Here is a 21,006-nt window from a genome sequence, read left to right as displayed (position 1 = left end):
TTATATCTCTATAACCATGTTAAACATATTTCCATATTAACATGTTGTGAAGACAAGAATTAGAACAAGAAGGAAAAAACATAAAACAAATTTTAAAGATTAAAAATGGTAATAAATTTTGGTCTGCATTCAGACACTAAGTCCTTTAGGATTGTCTTTGTCTATTGTACTGCTGAGATAACACAGAATATTGCTGTTAGTATGTGCAGTGTTCTGCTTCTGCTCACTTCACATTCACAGAAGTTTTTCTGGACTTTTCTGAAGTCCTTTCCCTTATTATTACAGAATAATAGTATGCCATCACATTCATATACCACAATTTGTTCAGCCATTCCCCAAATAATGAGCATCCCCTCAATTTATAATTCTTTACTATTAAGAAAAGAGCTGCTGGGGGGGGTGGTGGAGCCAAGATGGCGACAGGAGAAGATGTCTCTTAGGTGCTCTCTCTCAAAACTTATAATCTAAGGACTCTAACTAAATGTTCAAGAGACAGAACCCACAGAGGGATCCAGTGAAGCAATTCTCCAACTCAAGGTAACCTGGAAAAGAGCCGAAAGGCTCTGCTCCATGAGGTTGGAGGGGTGGCCTGCCAGAGCCAAGGAACTACAGCCTCCCAGAGGTGGCCCCAGGGCACTGGAAGCTGCAGCTCACGGCAGCAGGGGCAGTTACCTGACCTACACTCGGGGAGCACCAGGCACAACTTAGAAGATCAGCAGGGGGTCCTCTGCCAGAACAAGCATGTGAAGCCCAGCCCTCAGGGTACTCAGTGAGCAGTGGCAGCCCAAATCAAGGAACTGGAAGCAGAAGCCAGTAAACAGGAGCTCCCAGGGCATGAGTACTGAGCCCAGGTAGGAAAGTGGAGAGAGACTGCCGAGCTCTGTTCTCTGTCCCTGGAATAGGACTCTGGGGCTCTGACTACATTCAGATCCTGATCTCAGTCTGGGACCCCCCATCGAACAGCAGGGCCTCCCCCACCTCAGCCCCGTGGCAGAGGGGTGCGTTTGTAGTCATTCACAGACCAGGAGGGAAGACAGAGCTTCACACACAGAGATCCTTGGGGGGGGGTGTCCCAATAATACTTAAAAGCTCAGGAAACACCCCCAAAACCAGGCACAGGCTGGAGAAATGAGTAAGCAGAGAAAAAAAGAGGAACACCATGAGAAATTCTTTGCCTATGATCCTAAGAAGGATCAAAACACTTAATATGAAGATGAGGAAGTACAAGCTCCTGCATCTAAAGACTCCAAGAAAAAACAGAAATTGGGCTCAGGCTATGACAGAGGTCAAAAAAGACTTTGAAAATCAAGTGAGGGAGATAGAAGAAAAATTGGAAAAAAGAAGTGAGAGAGATGCAGGAAAAACATGAAAAATGAAGTCAGCAGTTTAGTCAAGGAGATCCAAAAAATGCTGAAGAAAATAATATGTTAAAAACCAGCATAGGTCAAATGGATAAAACAGTTCAAAAAGTTATTGAGGAGAAGAATGGTTTAAAAAGCAGAATTGGCCAGATAGAAAAGGAGATAAGAAAGCTCTCTGAGGAAAAGAAATCCTTCAGATGTAGAATGGAACTGAGGGAGGCTGCTGATTTTACAAGAACTCAGGACACAATACTTCAAAACCAAAAGAATGAAAAATTAGAAGAAAATGTGAAATATCTCATTGAAAAAAACAACTGATATGGAAAACAGATTTAGGAAAGATAATCTAAAAATTATTGGAATACCTGAAAGTCATGATCAGGAAAAGAGCCTTGATATCATTTTCAAAGAATCACTACAGAAAAATTGCCCTGATATCCTAGAAGCAGAGGGCAAAATAGAAATGGAGAGAATCCACAGATCTCCCTGAGAAAGAGATCCAAAAAAAAAACCCAACCGGCAGGAATATTATAGCCAAGTTCCAGAACTTCCAAGTCAAAGAGAAAATATTACAAACAGCCAGGACACAATTCAAAGATCATGGAGCTACAGTCAGGATCACACAGGACTTAGCAACAACTACATTAAAAGCTCATAGGGCTTGGAATATAACACTCTGGAAGGCAAAAGAGCTTGGAATGCAACCGAGAATCAACTACCCAGCAAAACTGAACATCCTCTTCCAGGGAAAAAGATGGACTTTCAGTGAACCAGGGGAATTTCAAATGTTCCTGTTGGAATGGCCAGAACCGAACAGAAGGTTTGATCTTCAAATAATAGGACTCAGGTGAAGCATAGAGAGTGTAGAGGAGAAGGGGAAAATATGAGGGACTCAATGATGATAAACTGCATGTACTCCTGCATAGAAAAATGATACTGATAATACTCATATGAACCTTCTTATTTAGTAGAGCAGGTAGAAGGAGCTTTAATAGATAAACACAGGAGAAAGCTGAATTTGAAGATATGTGATTTAAAAATGGAGTCAGCAGCTAAAAGAGAAATGTAATGTGAGAAAGAAAAAGGAGAGGTGGAGTAAGCTAAGATATTTCATATAATAAGATTTTTTTTATTACAGTGAGCTATCACAATGATATGGAAGGGGGAAGGCGAGGGGGGGATGAGGGAATCTTCTCTCTCATCAAAGGTGGCTAGGAGAGGAAACAACATATATACTCAATGGGGTATAGACATCTGGAGTAAGGAGAGGAGGGGGGATGGGAGAAGGGGGGTGTGAGTTATGGAGGAGAGGATGGACCATGGGGGGAGATTGGTCAGATCTAACACATTTTCTTTTTTACTTCTTGCAAGTGACTGAGATTAGATGGCCTGTCCAGGACCATAGGGCCAGGTGGATTCTGGGCCTAAAGGGATGGTAGGGGGGCTCGGGGCCTCTTGGCCCCAGGATCAGGGATCTGTCTGTCTGCTGCACCACTCAGCTACCCTAAAGCAGAGTCAGAGTGAAAGGAGAGAGGAAAAGATAGTATATGGTAGTGAAGTATGAATGGAGGGAGTTGCGATCAGCAATGGCAATGGTGGGAAAATATGGAAGTAACTTTTGTGATGGACATCATAAAGAATGTGATTCACCTGTGACAGAGAAAGCACATTTATCATCATTATTATTATTATTAATATTATTATTATTTTGGGGGGGTTGCAGGGCAAATGGGGCTGGGTGGCTTGCCTGGAGCCACACAGCTGGATGATTGTTGGGTGTCTGAGGCCAGATTTGGACCTGGGTGCTTCTGGATCCAGGGCTGGTGCTCGGTCCACCACCTGGCCACCCCTACTATTATTATTACTATTTTATTTTATTTTGGGTCTTTGTTTTGTTTTTTTTTGCAGGGCAATGGGGTTGGGGTGGCTTGCCCAGAGCCTCACAGCTGGGTGATTGTTGGGTGTCTGGGGCCAGATTTGGGCTTGGGTGCTCCTGGCTCCAGGGCCGGTGCTCCATCCACTGCACCACCTGGCCACACCTACTATTATTATTTTTTAATTTTAATTTTTTTCTCTATCCTTTACATTATTGCTCATATGAGTCTATATATGGGGGGTATTATGTTTACTCTTAAACAAGAATATTTTAGTAATGTTTAAGAAACATTATTTGTATAAAATAAGAATAAATTAAAAAACAACAAAAAAAAGAAAGAAAAGAGCTGCTATAAATATTTTTGTACATGTGGCTTTTTTTTCCCTTCCTTGTGATCTCTTTGGGATATAGAGCTAGCAGTGATATTGATGGAACAAGGGTATGAACAATTTTACAGCTCTTTGGGCTCAGTTCCAAATTGTTTCCCCAGAAAAGTAGGATCTGTTCTCAACTGCACATTGCTTATGTTCCTTTTTTGTCTATTGGCCAGTCTGTTGGTACCTCAGAGTTGCTCTAATTTGCATTTCTCTAGTAATGATTTAGAGCTTTTTTATATGACTATAGATTGTTTTAATATCTTCATCTGAGAACTGCCTATTCATATCCTTTGGCCATTTATCGTTTGGGGAATGACTTGTATTCTTATAAATTTGATTCAGTTCTCTGTATATGTAAGAATATACATGTTAGTTTATCAGATACTCAAGTTGTAAAAATTGTTTCCCAACTTACTGCATTCCTTTTAATCTTGGTTGCATTGGTTTTATTTGTGCAAAAATGTTTTAATTTAATGTAATCAAAATTAATCCATTTTGCATTCTGTAATGTTCTCTATCTCTTCTTTGGTCATAAATTGCTCCCCTTTTTGTAGATCTGACAGATAAACTATTCCTTACTCTCCTAACTGGCTTATGGTATCACCTTTTATTTCTAAATCCTGTACCAAGTTGTTGGTTTCTGCCTAGTTTATGCCATATCATAGTTTTTTATTAAAAGAGTGTGTTCTTGTCCCAGAAGTTGGAGTCTTTGGGTCTATCTATTACAGCAAGGAGTCTTTGGGTCTATCTATTACAGCAGATTGCTGTAATCTATTACTGTTTTTTATATCTTATCTATTCCACTGATCTATCCCTATTTCCTAGCCAATATCAAGTAGTTTTTATAACTGCTGCTTTATAATAAAATTTTGTATCTGACACAACTAGATCATCATTCTAATTTTTTGTCATATAGACAATGTGAAATTTTATTTTAAATAAAATGTTTTTTAATTTTCAAATATTATATTTTATTCTAATTACATGAAAAATATTTTTAGCATTTGTTTTTCAAAATTTGGAGTTCTAGATTCTCTGTTGTCTTTCCCTCCTTCCTCAATGAGAAGGCAAGTAAACATATTTTCATAATTTGTCATGTTGTGACTCATTAACAAAAAAGAAGAAAAGATTTTTTTAAACATCCTTTGAATTGCATTCTGACTCCCATCAGTTCTTTCTCTGGAGTGGGTTAGCATTTTTCATCATAAGTCCTTTGGAATTATTTTGGATTGCATTTTAATTTTTAAGGAATCTCTTGATTGTATATGATACCAAGCTTTTAATTCACTTTCCAATTCTTTTTTACAAAATGTTTTTACCTCATTGTTTTTTTAAAAAAAAAATTTATGGCAATGAGGTTAAGTGATTTGCCCAAGGTCACACTGCTAGGCAATTATTAAGTGTCTGGGGCTGGATTTGAATTCAGGTTGATGCTCTATCCACTGCCACCTAGCTGCCCCCTCACCTCATTGTTTCAGCCACTCTGAATTTATGTTTGATCCAAGTTCTCTGCACTTCTGGAGGGAATGTCTAAGGTATGTTTGCATCCTCTTTGGTCCTGCTAGTATAAAATATTGTGTTTTTTCAGTATCTCATAGACAGCTCAGGCTAGCCTACCAACTTACAATGGTCCCAAAGCAATTTGATCCATGAAAAAAAAATCTGATCACTGCTCTACAAGTTCCTTACCTGGATTTGAGTCTGACTAGCAGACTGCCCTGTGGCATTCCATTAGACTGCTGTTGGACTTGACCATGATGAGACAGATCTGTAGGCTTGGCCTGAGATCACTGCCCTGGTTTGTAACTGGGCTGGAAACTGGAACCAAGACCCCATTCACCTCCTGGATTTCACCCAGATAACTACTGCTTGCTTGGTCCTGTGACTGTTCCTCACCCTGAAGAGCCATCTTGAGGCCCAAGTTCACTCCTCTTGTCTATCCTGGATCCCTAACCCAGAAATGGGTAGTGAACAAGAGAGCTGCCAGCTGACAATTGTTCCTGAACCCTGTGCTTGCCCTCTCTGGGATGTCCTGATGCTGTGCCTCTCCAGGTGGGAGCCTGCTCAAAACTTGTCCTCCAAACTCTGGCTCCTTTTTCTAAACCTGGGTTGAAAATACAACTTAATTGTGCTTTTGTTTCTCTTATGTTTCTTGATCAAGATATTATCTGTAAGATATTATCTGTTGTATTTTCTTGATCTGTTTGGAGAAATTGTTTGAGGGTTGGGGGACAGTAAACAAATACTCGCTATAGGTCTTTCTGCTCCTTTGGCATCTTCAGCCTCCCAGATTGGTGTAATTTTTCAGAACTTTCTCTATGCTGGCATGGCTTTTCAAAACTCTAGGCTTCTCCTGCCTTGGTTATTTCAATGCATTCCAAGATCCCACAAATACAGTCTCAAACTGATGAGTACAAGGCAGGCTTCACTGGGGTCAGTCCAATTCTGCACAGCAAGTACTAGTTCAGACCCTGTCTCAAGACTTTGCAGGCCATGCTGCCAGTTTTTTTTTATACCAAACAGGAAAATTAGCATTAACTACCTGTGGCTTTTGCTTTTATTTTCCAGCAGTACTCTTTCCTGGGTAGTTTCTAGATCTTTGTGGAATAGTTGGCAAGAGTTCAGTACTTTTTCTTGGATGTCATCTTGCCTGGTCCTCTTATTTGGAGTTAATTGTTTAATTGAATTGTTTTAATGAATTCAAAGATAGCAGTCATTTTTCTTCTAAGATTTCTTTTCTTCAAACTAAACATCCTCATTTTCTTCATCTGATCCTAATGTATAGTTGTCTCCAGGCTCCTAACCATCTTGGTTACCTTTTAATGTATATTCTCTGTGGGCTGTCAATGTCCCTTTTAAAATCTAATACCACCTTCTCCTTACTTTATTTCAGAAATGAGGGACTGTATTTGGGAATATTGCTTGTTATTGACGGGTATAGCTTATTTTTTGCTTTGTATTGCTGAATTTTTCTTTTTCTTACCTTTTTTAAGTTTAATGTTACAAAAAAAAAAAGACTTCCTTGGAAGGAGGGAGGAGGAGAGGAACATGGTTGAAAATGAATTTTGTTTTTTAAAAACCTTTATCAAGAAAGTTGATAGAAAAATATATAAAATAGAATAAATTGTCTAGAATTGAACATATTGTACTTCCATATGAGCTCATCTCCCCTAATTGTCATGTGAATGGTTAATTTTTTTGAATCCAGGTTCAAAAAACTTTAAACTTATCCTTTTTAAATTTCACATTAACTTTTTCCTAGCATTGAAAACTGTTAAGATCTTTTAAAAAATAATGATTCTTTGATCCTAACTGGGATACCCTTCTCACTTTGTTCCATTCAAAAATTTAGTTGCTTTCCCAAGTTGTTGATAAAGATGTTGAATATAAAAGCACCAAGTACAGAAATCAATAGCCCTTTGCTAGCAATCGACCCTTTAAACTGATATAAATATATTGATGAACACTGGATTTAATCTATTAATCCCCTTGTTTGAAAGTCACCTGACTACCATAACCTATTCTATAGCTTACTCAAATGGCTCATAGGTTATTTGTGACATTACCTTGTCAAAATAATGAATGAGGCTGGTCTGACATGACTTGTTCTTAATGAAGCCATGTTATCAGGGAATGACTTTTTTTATCTTAATTTCTCATAATGACAAATCCAAAGATTTCTCAAGACTCAGCATCCATATCATTGACATGTGATTTGAAGAAGCATATTTCTTTCCCTTTCTAATGTTTGGAACTACATTTTTTCTTTTTGAGGTTCCTTTAGCCCTTGGGATAAAGTTATGCCAGGTCGTCTAACTGCTAAAGAGTGAAATAAATATTTGGTCTGTCCCAAGACACAACCTCGATTTTTTTGCATTGTTTTTATTTTCTTATTAAATCGTCATTGTCAGGGCGGCTAGGTGGCACAGTGGATAAAGCACCGGCCCTGAAGTCAGGAGTACCTGAGTTCAAATCCGGTCTCAGACACTTAATAATTACCTAGCTGTGTGGCCTTGGGCAAGCCACTTAACCCCATTTGCCTTGCAAAAACCTAAAAAAAAAAAATCCTCATTGTTGGTTTGGATTCTTGCAATGACTAGCAGGGGAGAGCTGAAAATATTTTATGTGACTGAAGTTTTTTTGGTTGAATGTAGCTTCACTGTATTTGAAAATTTTATTTTTATAATGAAATACCTTTAGTTAGAGGCCTTTGGATTGTAAATATTTTGAAATAAAAATTTGCTGATATAGTCGTGCTAAAGATTTTGTATGTATCAGGGATAATTTTACTAAATATTTTAAACTTTTCTACTTCCAGCTGAAAAATCTGAGTTTAGAAGAATTACAAATGCGGTTAAAAGCACTGGACCCAATGATGGAAAGAGAAATTGAAGAGCTCCGTCAAAGCTATAATGCAAAAAGACAACCAATTCTGGATGCAATGGATGCAAAGAAACGAAGACAACAAAACTTTTGAGCTTACTATCTTCTCAGACAGCATGTGTAGTTAGTCTAGATGCCAGTAAACAATTAATAGTTGATGAAATCATAGTGTTATGATTATTTCTGTTATTTTTGAGCCACGAGATTTGTGCTTCACAGCCCAATAATGTTTAAATTCTGAAGGAGCCCCCATTCCAAACTTACAATAGAGGGCCTAAATTTAGCAGTGCAAGCACAGTAATTTTATTTTTGAACAATGAAAGCAACAGAAATTTTCATTATTTTTCTAAAAGCCCATCAGTTATATCAGTACCAAATCTTTGTTGTACAATTAAAATTATACTCATGGGAACTTAAAGACCCAAAGCTATTGTTCATTTGTGCAACACTGCCCAGCTTTATGTTACAATAGTTCTTATTCCCATCTACTAGTCTATTTATTATATCCCCTTATATAAATTTATTTATTTATGCCATTTTGCTTTTGTTTGTTTTCAGAGATTAGATGTTTTTGTGAAGGCAGAGCCTGATCGGCAGCTGATAAATTATCTCTAAGTTACTCCATAGCAAAACAGGGAGATAAGTAGTACAATCACTTGGAAATCATGGTAGAACTTATTTCCGAAGAATTTTGCAACTTAAAGAAAGCAGTAATAGCTGCAATATACAAGGTATGACTGCCTAATTAGGCCAGCTTCTTTTTAATACAGAAAAGAAAACTCCGTTTCTACCTTAATGGCCACTGAGTTTTCATATTTTTATTTGCTTGTTTTTTTTTAACTCATTTTCATGTTTGGTACAAGTAGAACATTGTATTTTGGTCAGTCAAAGGACATAAGTTTCAAAACCAAAGAATCAATGAATAATTTGTATAAAAATTAGTATATAGTAAATACTAAAAAGAAAATGAAACCCTATCATACCTTTAATGTGTTAATATTGTTGCATTTGTATATCTGGAAGGTGAAATGTGTCACACATTACATTAAGCTTATCACATTATTTCTTTGAAAATGTGTTCCATTGTCTAAGGACTTTTTTGGTTATTCATTATTTTTGGGAAATTGGTAAGCATTCTGTACCTTATGATAACAGAACAGCAAAACAGTTTATACTCAACTTTGCATATCCTGAAGACTGCAAAAAAATATTAAAAGTTGAGCAGAAATTTAGTTCTAAACAGTATGAACATTTGTGCAATTGAATTGGGACCAATTGTTTTCCTAAATAGTGTATGATCATCTTGATGGTATTTGTTCTTATGTTTTTAATTCTATTATATAAATCATAAAGACAAATAAATTTTACTATACTAGTTAGAACACTTTTGCATCTTTCTCAAACTTTTTAAAATTTAGGATATAAGTCAGTTGTGTTTATTAATATTCAAAGTAGAAAAAGTTAATCAACTTTAAGTGATTTCAGGAATATTAACACTTTTAAAATTAAATTAACTTTGAACTTACTGCCATTTCTTCAGTATTTTTTTACTTCAATATTTCAGATCTAGAATTGGCAGGGACCTTAGAAATTATCTAGTCCAATGCTCTGAATGCAAATTAGGAAACTGAGGCATGTTAAGAATGAAATGACTTGCCCAAGATCATATAGGCAAGATTCAAACCTAGGTTCACTAACTCTAGATCCAGATCCAGATCCAGCATACAATCAACTGTATCATACTCACTCTTCTTTGTTTCAAATACACCTTTATTTTTTACTAATTGGAACTATTAGACTACTTGGTTATTTCATTCAGAAAAATTGATTTGACCATTCTGCTGTTTCTTGAATGTGGTCATCAATTTGGAGCTAGAAAGGACTTTAGAGGCCTCTTATTTAATCTTATTATAAGTAAAAAAGCAAAAGCTTAAAGATTAGCCCAAGATCAGACAGTACATGAAAAAAACTGAATTTAAATCCAGGTCAGTTTAATAATTCACTATAACAAACCTTTTTAATGAGTTAAGACCTTAAGGATATTTGTACAAGACAATCCCTGTATTTTAGGAACTTACATTCTGTCAGTCTTCCTTCTCCAAAGCCATATTCTTTTCACTGACCCATGTGACTGATTTCTAGACTTAACCTAGGTAAAATTAAATAAGTCACAAGACTTATTTACCCACAATTAAATAAATCGATAAACTTAGCCTGGGTAGAATTAACTCTACTCCATAGGCTTCTCCATGGGAGATGTATACCTTACTGAAATACTCTAACTCTATAGAATCACTGAATCTCAAAGCCGGAAAAGATCTCTGAAGCAATCCAGTCCAAAATGCATCTGATTAAACATATCCTCTGTATCAATGATAAATGATCATACATCTATCATCAGAAAAACTCCAATGATTGGGGATCTCCCTATCACTGTTAACACTTCTCCCTAGATCACTTTCCCCCCTCTTCAACTGCCATTTCTTTTGCCATCATTTCTTCTCCCCTCCTAGTCAAGGACAATATATCTATTTACAATTTATATGCCATAGTCCTTCAAACACTTGAAAACAATGATCCTGCTCACCCAAGTCTTCACATCACTTAGTTATATTTCTGCAGTTCTTTCAATCAGTCTGCATATGGCACAACATTATTCACTATTCTGGATGCATTCCTTTGAACAGTCTTGAGCTTATCGTTGTTCTTCCTAAAAAAAAAAATTAGTGCCAAGAACTAAGCACTATACTGGAATATGGTCTAACCAGGGATGATAATACAGTAGGGCTGTTACTTGCCTTCTAAACACTAGGCTTTTCTTAAAGCCATCTCAGATAGACTAATTTCTTTTTGCTTGCTGTAAGGAATAGAATCTGTGCTTATGAAGTTAATTGTTTGAATTTATTTCTATCCAAAATAATCTATTTGGATCTATCACAACAATATAAATTTATTGAAATATTTTTGGAACCCCCCCCACCCAACCAATTTGTTTGGTCTGTTGTCTGAAAAAAGAACATTTACTATTGCAGAAGCAAGGACAGATCCATGTGATACTCCATCAGGGACTTTTTCCCATAAATGACTACTTTTTCACTCCCATATTTTCAAACAGTTCTGATTCTGTCTTACTCTTCAGGCCCACATTTCTCCATCTTGCCCCCAAGAACAGGATAAAAGACTTGTGCCAAATTTTACTAAACATTCCATATATGCATTTTTCTATCAATATGGTAATCCTAAAATATATATATATAAATTAGACTAGGACTTCTGGGGAGATCCAAGATGGTAACATGAAGCTAATATGCTCTTGAAGCCTTTCCCTACAAAAAGATAAATGAAGCCTCTAGTCTGACATTCACACTACAGATCTCACCAAGAAAAAAGAAGATTCAAAGAAATTTTCAACTGTGGACATTGTGGAGGATCTTCTATGAAGGTCTGTCTCTTTGGGGGGAAAGGGGAAGTAAAGTCCAGGAGGTGGGAGAGCAGGGAAAGCTAGCGGGGGGGGGGGGTACCAATGCTAAACAAAGTCTGAACCCTGAAAACAGTGGGGTAAAAGACAGGACTGGGGGGGGCAAGCCAAGATGGTGACAAGAAAGGATCATGTCTTAGGCGCTCTCTCATAAAACTCATAAGCTAAGGACTCTAATTTTTGAGAGACAGAACCCACAGAGGGACCCAGTGAGGCAGTTCTCCTACTCAAGGTAACCTGGAAAAGAACAGAAAGGCTCTGCTCCCCAGGGTTGGAGGGGCGGCCAGTCAGATGGGTGGCCCGCCAGAGCAAAAGAACTTCAGCCTCCCGGAGGCAGCCCCAGGGAACCACGGCTCACAGCAGCAGGGGAGTTTCCTGAGCTACACTCCAGGGAGCACTGGGCACAAATTGGGGGAACAGCGGGGGACCTCTGCCAGAGCGAACATGTGAAGCCCAGCCTTCAGAGCACACAGAGAGCAGCTTGGCCACTGCATTCCAGATCCAGGAACAGAAGCAGGCAGAGCTGGTAAGCAGGAGTCCCCAGGGCATGAACCCATTGAACCTAGGGAGGGGAGTGAAGAGAGAGACAGCAGAGCTCTGTCCTTGGAACAGGACTCTGGGGTTCTGACCACATTCAGATCCTGATCCCAGTCTAGGCCCCCCCATAGAACAGGCCCCCCCCACCTCAGCCTTGTGGCAGAGGGGGGTGCTTATGGTCATTCACAGACCAGGAGGGAGGACAGAGCCTCACACACTGAGACCCTTGTGGGAGTGTCCCAAAAGCTCAGCAAGCACCCCAAAAACAGGCTTAGGCTGGGAAAATGAGCAAGCAGAGAAATAAGAGGAAGACTATTGAGAAATATTTTGCAAATGAGCCCAAGAAGAATCAAAATACTCAGTCTGAAGATAAGGAAGCACAAGCTCCTGCATCTAAAGACTCCAAGAAAAACAGAAATTGGGCTCAGGCTACAACAGAGCTCAAAAAAGACTTTGAAAATCAAATGAGGGAGTTGGAAGAAAAACTGGGAAAAGAAAGGAGAGAGATACAGGAAAAACATGAAAATGAAGTCAGCAGCCTAGTCAAGGAAATCCAAAAACAATGCTGAAGAAAATATGTTAAAAACCAGCTTAGGTCAAATGGATAAAACAGTTCAAAAAGTTATTGAGGAGAAGAATGCTTTTAAAAGCAAAATTGGCCAGATGGAAAAATAGATAAGAAAACTCTCTGAGGAGAACAAATCCTTCAGACAAAGAATAGAACTCAGGGAGATTGATGAATTTACTAAAAATCAGGAATCAATACTTCAAAATCAAAAAAATGAAATGGAAAACAGACTTAGGAAAGATAATTTAAAAATTATTGGAATACTTGAAAGTCATGATCAGGAAAAGAGCCTTGACATGATTTTCAGAGAATTACTACAGGAAAATTGCCCTGATATTCTAGAAGCAGAGGGCAAAATAGAAATGGAGAGAATCCACCAATCTCCCCGAGAAAGAGATCCAAAAAAAAACAACCCCCAGGAATATTATAGTCAAGTTCCAGAACTCCCAAGTCAAAGAGAAAATATTACAAGCAGCCAGAAGGACACAGTTCAAATATCATGGAGCTGCAGTCAGGATCACACAGGACTTAGCAGCAACTACATTGGAAGCTCATAGAGCTTGGAATACAATATACTGGAAGGCAAAAGAGCTTAGAATGCAGCCAAGAATGAACTACCCAGCAAGGTTGAATGTCCTCTTCCAGGGAAGAAGATGGACTTTCAATGAACCAGGGGAATTTCAAATGTTCCTGTTGGAATGGCCAGAACTGAACAGAAGGTTTGATCTTCAGATACAGGACTCAGGTGAAGCATAGACATTGGAGGAGAAGGGGAAAATATGAGGGACTTGATGATGAACTGCATGTATTCCTGCATAGAAAAATGACACTAATAATACTCATATGAACCCTCAGTTAATAGAGCAGGTAGAGGGAGCCTTTATAGTTGAAGCACAGGAGAAAGCTGAACTTGAAGATAAAATATGGTGTAAAAATGGAGTCAATAGTAAAAAGGGAAATGTAATGGGAGAAAGAAAAAGGAGAGGGAGAATAGGCCAAGATATTTCATATAATAAGATTTTTCTTTATTACAATGAGCTATTGCAATGATATGGAGGGGGAATGCAAGGGGGAATGAGGGAATCTTCGCTCTCATCAGAGGTGGCTAGGAGAGGAAACAGCATATATACTCAATGGGGTATAGATATCTGGAGTAAGAAGGAGAGAAGGGGGATGGGAGAAGGGGGGGATGTGAGTGATGGAGGAGAGGATGGACCATGGTGGGAGAGTGGTCAGATATAACACATTTTTCTTTTGTACTTCTTGCAAGGGGCTAGGATTGGATGGCCTGTCCGGGACCATAGGGCCAGGTGGGTGCTGGGCCTAAGGAGTGGTAGGGGGGCTTGGGGTCTCTTGGCCCTAGGACCAGGGATCTGTCTGCTGTGCCACTCAGCTACCCTACAGCAGAGTCAGAGTGAAAGGAGAGAGAAAATATAGTACATGGTAGTGGAAATACCAAAGGAGGGAGTTGCGATCAGCAATGGCAATGGTGGAAAAATATGGAAGTAACTTTTTCCATGGACTTATCATAAAGAATGTGATCCACCTGCAACAGAGTTGTTGGTGTTGGAACAAAGACTCAAGCACATTTTTTATTATTATTTTTGGGGGGGGGGGGTGCAGGGCACATGGGTCTGGGTGGCCTGCCTGGGGCCACATAGCAGGATAATCATTGGGTGTCTGAGGCCGGATTTGGACCCGGGTGCTCCTGGCTCAAGGGCCAATGCTCTGTCTGCCACTCAGCCACGCCTACTATTATTACTAGTTTATTTTATTTTTGGTCTTTTTTTTTTTTTTTTTTGCAGGGCAGTGGGGTTCGGGTGGCTTGCATGACACACAGCTGGGTGATTGTTTGGTGTACAGGGCCAGAGGTGGGCTCGGGTGCTCATGGCTCCAGGGCTGGTGCTCCGTCCATTGCGCCACCTGGCCATACCTACAATTATTACTATTATTTTTTTTTAATTTTAATTTTTTTCACTCCCTTTTACTTTATTGCTCAAGCAAGTCTATATTTATGGGGAGGGGGTATTTCATTTACTCTTAAACAAGAATATTTTATTAATGTAAAAAAACATTCGTACAAATTGAGAATACATATTAAAAAAAGAACAGAAAAAATAAATTAAAATATAAAAAAAATAAAATACTTAATAGCTTTGTGACCTAGAGAAGTCATTTCATCACTCTCAGCCTCAATTTCCTTATCTGTAAAATGTAAAAAAAAAATAACAAAATAATAATAATAATAGCAACTACCTCCCAGGATAGTTACAAGGATTAAAAGAGATAATATTTGTAAAGTGTTTTTACAAAATCTTAAAGAACCATATTTAGCTAATGCTATTATTACCTTAAATAAGGTCTATTTTAGCAAATCCAAAATAATCTCATTAAGAGACTACCTTTCAATATCAAGTGGGGATAATACTACTACAAATTCATATAACATAGATAAACTTTGTATTCTATTATACTATATATTTTAAAAAAAAACTAGGGAAAGAAAGGAGAATAATTAAATTAAAAGTCTTGATTGTCAAATAAGCTCTTTTGAGATCCCTTGACAAAACAACAGCTAACTTCCCTGATAACCTCCTCAGATCAAAAACCTATGAAAGATGTTTGAACCATAGTTAAACCTTGATTTAACTATAATACTCAGAGAATGAAGTTGTCAGGTAATGTTCTGCTCAACTAGGGTCAAGGGTCAAGACAAAAACCTTTTATTTCAATCTAAAATGTATTAGAACACTTTCCTAGCATGTTGAACATAGTTGAAGCTTTATGATTCAGTATTTCACAGTATCACTGATGATGTACAAAGATAATGATTTAGCATCATAAATCTTGAGCTGAAAGAAACCTGTGTCCATCTAATCCAGTCCATTTTATAGAATAAGGAAACTGAGGGAAGATTAGATGACTTGCCAAGGTCACATGTAAAAAAAACATTAGAGACAGTATTTGAATCCAGCACCTCTGAGTCTAGAGGCAGTGTTCTTTCCAGTGTACCACATATAGATGTAAGAAAATAGTATAAGAGTTTGACTAGACTCTGTATTGACCCCCAGAGCTGCCCTAAAATCTCTTTTTTTCTAAATTTCTACTACATTCCTTATATCATTTGGTCTCTATGTCTTTGACCTCTTCTGAAAATGAAATGCAGAAAAAAAATCCAGTTAATTGAGAATGCCATGTAGTTGAATTGTAGTTAATTGAGGTTCTCCTTTTTGATATATCAGGGGGAAATAAGAAAGTTATGAATAAGGAGGTTATATCCATAAACATACCAAAATGTACAAAATGAAGTTTATTTTGATGCAAATTGTTTTTCTGTCCAAAATTTGAAATAGCACAGCCATACAAATTATTCCTATGCAGAAGGAAAATATTCAAATAGGTTTCATATGAGAAATGCCTTAATGTTTTCTCTTCTGCTCATTTACTGAATCATTTCACCCAAATTTATAATCACATTCTCTGCACTGAAACACATGCACCTTCTATAACAGAAATCATAATCCAATAAAATTACTGACACATTAGCATTCAGTAGGAGTTCTATTTTCATTTCCCATCTTGTGTGTTAATGATTGATGATTAAAATAAATCTGGTGAATACTAATGACTACATATTCTCAATAAAATATTTTTATTTGTAAGGCTGCTACATTGCCTTTTTTTTAGCATATGTGAAATTATGTTGTCACTTATTGACTTCTAAGTATTGGACCAAAAGATCACTCAAAATGCTTTCTCATAAACTTTGACACAAAAATAGAGGGATCTTGGGTGTAAATCACAATTCATTTCTCCACATTGAAATTATCAGCCAAGATAGTTTAGGATAAATGTGAGGGGCCTATTGGAGGAGGAGATAGCATCCCTTAAAAATATAAGGTAACTAGAAGAATGGGCAGGCAACAAACATGGTCTATCTATGGGGAGTGGGGGTTGGGCACAAGATGGATGATACATTTTCAGAATTCAAGGGGCAAGTTACAGAGATCAAAAGGGGGCAGTCCCCTTTGCTTATATAACCCACATAAATAAATGCAAGAGAGAGAAAGTAAACAATAACATAAACTTCTGGTCCATTTCTTTAAAGAATTCACTTTTGAAGAGGAATCTTCATTTTTATGAAATTTTATTTTGTTAAAGAAAATAGCATCCTCCAAATAGGGGAATGAATGAATGAATAAATAAATGATTAAGATAATGTCAAAACCAAAACAATTTTCTCAAAATTTTCTATTTCTAATTAAGTTCTTTGTGTGACAATGGACAAATCAAAGAGGTTCCAAATAAAACAGTTTTGACCTTTTGATAATATTTAAAAATAAATCAAAAATCCATAAATGAAAATGTAGTTTATCTTTAAAATATTTAAAATAGACTATAACAACATGTGACTGATAACAGGTGCCAAAGCTACACATTAGCCTAGTTAGTATTAAAATTTTTCATATTTGATATTAATATTAATCACTGACATGATTATAGAAATTACCATAAAGATCAGGGACAGAAGAAAAGGCAAAATTCCTTCATCTATTTAGCTGTCTGTTTCCAGGCAGAGGCCAGGTAGATGGCCAAATGACTTAAGCCAAACTTTAAGTCTGACATTTCCAAATGACATATCTAGGAAATCAAATAAAAAGAATCCAAATTCAGAATGTGCTGAACAGTCACTCTTAACCTTGTTCCTGTCACCTGCAGTGTCATAATCAAAACCCATAAGGTTACTGGCATCAATAGCACTTTGATCCAACAGCATTTCCATTGCTGATAATATCTTTAGTTAGATAGAATAATGTCAGTTTAACAATCCCATAAGATCTTAAATAGCAAATACCAAATTATCAGAACTCCAGTTCAGTTCACAAGGATCAAATATTTATTTTAATCTCTCACTGACTCAACAAGAGAGCATATCACAAATTATTGTAAATAAACATGAGCAATAAATCATTCTTTCCATATTTCTTTCAAAACTAATTAGGATATCTGTAGATGACTTTCAAATTAATTGCATATAGTTCTCCATGTGTTTTAAATTACAGATGTAACAAACAACATAAAATACATTTTATTCCAAATAAGATGATATATGAATTATTATCCTTCGCTAAATATAATGTTTCCATACTGCAAAATCTTACTTATGCCATGGATTGGCAACAAACTTAGTCAAAATAGCAAGAACCTTACTACTTGTCAAACTCCCAAATGTTTAGTTTATTAAGAGTTTTTATCCTTACTTGTAATCATAGCTGATACAATTAGAGACCAATATTTCTCAGTAATAAAACCTTTAGAAACATCACAATATCAATGAAAAAAACCTTGAAAACTCCTTACATTAGTGTTTTCAGATAGTTATCTATCTAAAAGTGATCATATAACTTAAACTTTATTTCTTAAATTAGGTAGTACTGTTCGTTTTTTCTTCAGAACTACAATTTGGATTAATCAAACCAAATCTGGATTTAGAAGTCCTTTAATTCCTGATATTTAGATTCCTTTCTTTTCATTTTTTTCTGAAATTAAAGAATTTGCTTTGCTGTTAAAATAATGTGTGGCTGGCTTCAAAAAGCTTCCAACAGAAAGTTTTCTTGAATACAGTTTATTAACTTGATTTCTAAAGGAAAAATTTATCTTTGTAGTTTCTATCTGAAGTCAAGTTACCCATACCATAAAAAAAGCTCTACAGGGAATTAGGCTCTGAAATCTTAGAAAACAACAGTTAAAACCAGAATAGGATTTTCAGCTTCCATCTTTTATTCTGAGTCCAAACACTTGATTATTTCATAAGATTTCAACAAACCAGCACTGTTAACTTTCACAATACGAGGATTCAATCTATCCCACACTTGAGCACATCCTACACCATTTCAAATCGGAGTTCCATACTCCCAGAAAGACTTCATAGCATCTTTTGATTTATAGTTCTTATACATACACATACACATACACATACACATACACATACACATACACATACACATACACATACACATACACATACACATATCATTTTTTTACCAGAAGAGGTTTTATTTCACTGGAAAATCTATACAAAGAACTGAAACTGGGACCCATGAAGAAAATATTTATTGCATCTTAAATAAAATTCAACAGTTTGTGGTGCTGTGGGGGGAAAAAGAAAAGGGAAGAAAATTGACTGCCTCTGCCTACTCTCCAGTTTCCTACATTAACTTCATATCCCCTTAATACTCATAAAGGGCTCAAGGTGTCCAGAGGGGCCTGTGCATAACTTATAAGCAAGGCCTTACTTGCTATTGGCTGAACTGTCTGCTTGGGTCCCTACCTTCTAGGACTTTCACTGGAGAGTCTGAGAAATTATCACAGTAGTTAATTTTTTAAAAAAAATGTACATATAGAGAATGCCAAAGACTGTCAGTTCTGCATTTTAAAACCACACTTACAGGTAGTGCCATTTCAGATAAGGACAAAATACACATATCAAAAAATATTTGTTATATAAAAAAATTTCATCCCCTTGATATTCAAGACCTGCCACCTTGTTTACAGTCAGAAGTGAATCTCAGTGAAGTCAGGAATAACTGGGCAATAGTGAGGCTAGGGTATCTAAAATTAAAGGAGCAAATGAGTGGTCTTTGCTTATTTACTTCAGTCAAAGAATTAGGAGAGATGACTAAATATGGAAAAAGGCAGGCCAAGAAATCAAGGCTGTGTTCTGATTAGCTCAAGCTCTTCCTCAGAGTATGGATGGAGCTTTGTATGGGCTTTGACCAGTATCCTATGACCATTGTTGGAGGAGATGGGATAGTTTCTGTGCAGTCCAAGGACTACTAGCCTCAGCCTGATTGGTGCATGGCTGCCATGGAACTAAAAGAGCATATATTCTACAACTTTTCCCCCCATCCAAACAAAATCCAAGTAACCAGGGTGTAAAAGAAGAAAAGTATCAAGTAAATGGGATGAAAGGAAAGGGGGTTGTACAGGAAATAACTTTACACCAGCTTTTTGGCCTCAAAGAAACTTTTGAGGTGCCGCCTCTGCCAAATGCCAGTGAGGATGAGGATGACAGTCTGAGCAATGGACCACCACAACACTCTCTGATTGGTGCTCTCAGTGGTCATATGAAAGCATTCCTCATGATACCACTGGTAGTTTTGTTCCTTTTGGATCTGTTCCATCAGATCAAGCAACTGGAGGGCATGGAGTTGTAATTCTGTTAATTTATCTTTGGCAGCAATTTCAGGGTAATGGTATGTTCACCCACCTGTATATCCAGATGTACCATTAGTTTGCCATCCGCAGAGATGGTCATTCAAGTAGAACTGGAGTGAAAGCAGATCTGGTGATCACCTGGGGTATGGGAGGTAAAGGTGAATCGACCTTCTGAACCATATTGCCATGATAGTACCACCATTCCATCGAGATCCTTCACTTCTATGTGCATCCCCAGCCCTGGGGTGGAAGGTAGGAAGGTCTCCATCTGCTTGTCCTATAGCTGGGTGCAGTAATTCCCCATAACTATGGTCTCCTCAGGGATTTCTTCGATGAAACAGCATTTTTCCATCTCTCCGATATGAGAGTAAAGCTCCTGCATTGAAGCCAAGGCCAGCCAGAACAGGAGCAACAACACCTGGTGCCACATCACAGCCCGCACCTGCCATAGCTGATGGTCCACATATCATATTTTAAACTTACTCATCCTTTCTTCACATGCTTAAAACCATTTTCTCTGTTTCCATATGGTTCAGAAAACCCAACCTGCCATATTTCCCATTTTCCTTTTAATCTTTTTTAATTATCTTCCCAAGTCTTTCATTTTGTTTCCTTTTTTATTATTTTTAATATACTGTCTGCTTAACCATACTTCAGACTATTTCTTCTAATGAACATTCCTTTTTTATGTTTTTAGCACATGTGGTTATTAACAGTTCTTACTCTTACAGTTTTCAGTGATCCAATATACAGCACTGCATTTACTCATCTGGGCCAGAACACTCGAAGACTGATTTGATGAAAATGAAGAAAAAATACAGAAACTAGGGATTTCTGGCCAAGATGGCAGAGAGAAGACAGGCACTGTGCTAAGATTTCCTGGTTTCCCCTCAGAAATAATATGAAAGAAACCAACAGAAATCCTATCAACAAAACCCAGAAAGAGAAGCTAGGAGAAGAACATTTATCAAAAGTTCTGTCTCCTGGCATCATGCATGAACTGGGGGCAGAAAGCCAAAAGCCATTGGGGGTGGGGCGAGAGCCAGACTAGCCTAAGATCAGCCATGAAGGCTTTGACCAGGCAGAGAGGTCTGGGGAGCCCCAGCAGAGAGTAACAGAGGGCAGCTGGACAATGATCCACTCAGGGTGGGACCATTAGCTCCATATTTTCAGCAGAGTCCTCTTCCCAGAACAAACAGTAATAGCCC

General features: G+C 37.4%; 1 protein-coding gene and 1 pseudogene across 4 annotated transcripts in view; one reads left to right on the top strand and one right to left on the bottom strand.

The window, feature by feature from the left end:
* The window catches only part of STK3 (serine/threonine kinase 3), a 511,742-nt gene extending 503,582 nt beyond the window's left edge, over nucleotides 1–8,160 (top strand). For all 4 annotated transcript variants that reach the window (XM_074200516.1, XM_074200514.1, XM_074200515.1 and 1 more), the window contains one exon: nucleotides 7,933–8,160. In XM_074200516.1, the coding sequence (XP_074056617.1) occupies nucleotides 7,933–8,091 (159 nt within the window). In that variant the 3' untranslated portion in view covers nucleotides 8,092–8,160. The remainder of the gene's footprint in view (nucleotides 1–7,932) is intronic.
* Nucleotides 8,161–19,578: 11,418 nt separating this feature from the next.
* LOC141502445 (transmembrane emp24 domain-containing protein 4 pseudogene) lies at nucleotides 19,579–20,228 on the bottom strand (annotated as a pseudogene).
* Between the last annotated feature and the right edge of the window lie 778 nt (nucleotides 20,229–21,006).

The sequence above is a fragment of the Macrotis lagotis genome, chromosome X (assembly GCF_037893015.1).
Source record: "Macrotis lagotis isolate mMagLag1 chromosome X, bilby.v1.9.chrom.fasta, whole genome shotgun sequence".
Lineage (NCBI taxonomy): Eukaryota > Metazoa > Chordata > Mammalia > Peramelemorphia > Peramelidae > Macrotis > Macrotis lagotis.
The sequence above is the reverse complement of the archived record's forward strand: the minus strand, read 5'-3'. Positions and strand labels throughout refer to the sequence as shown.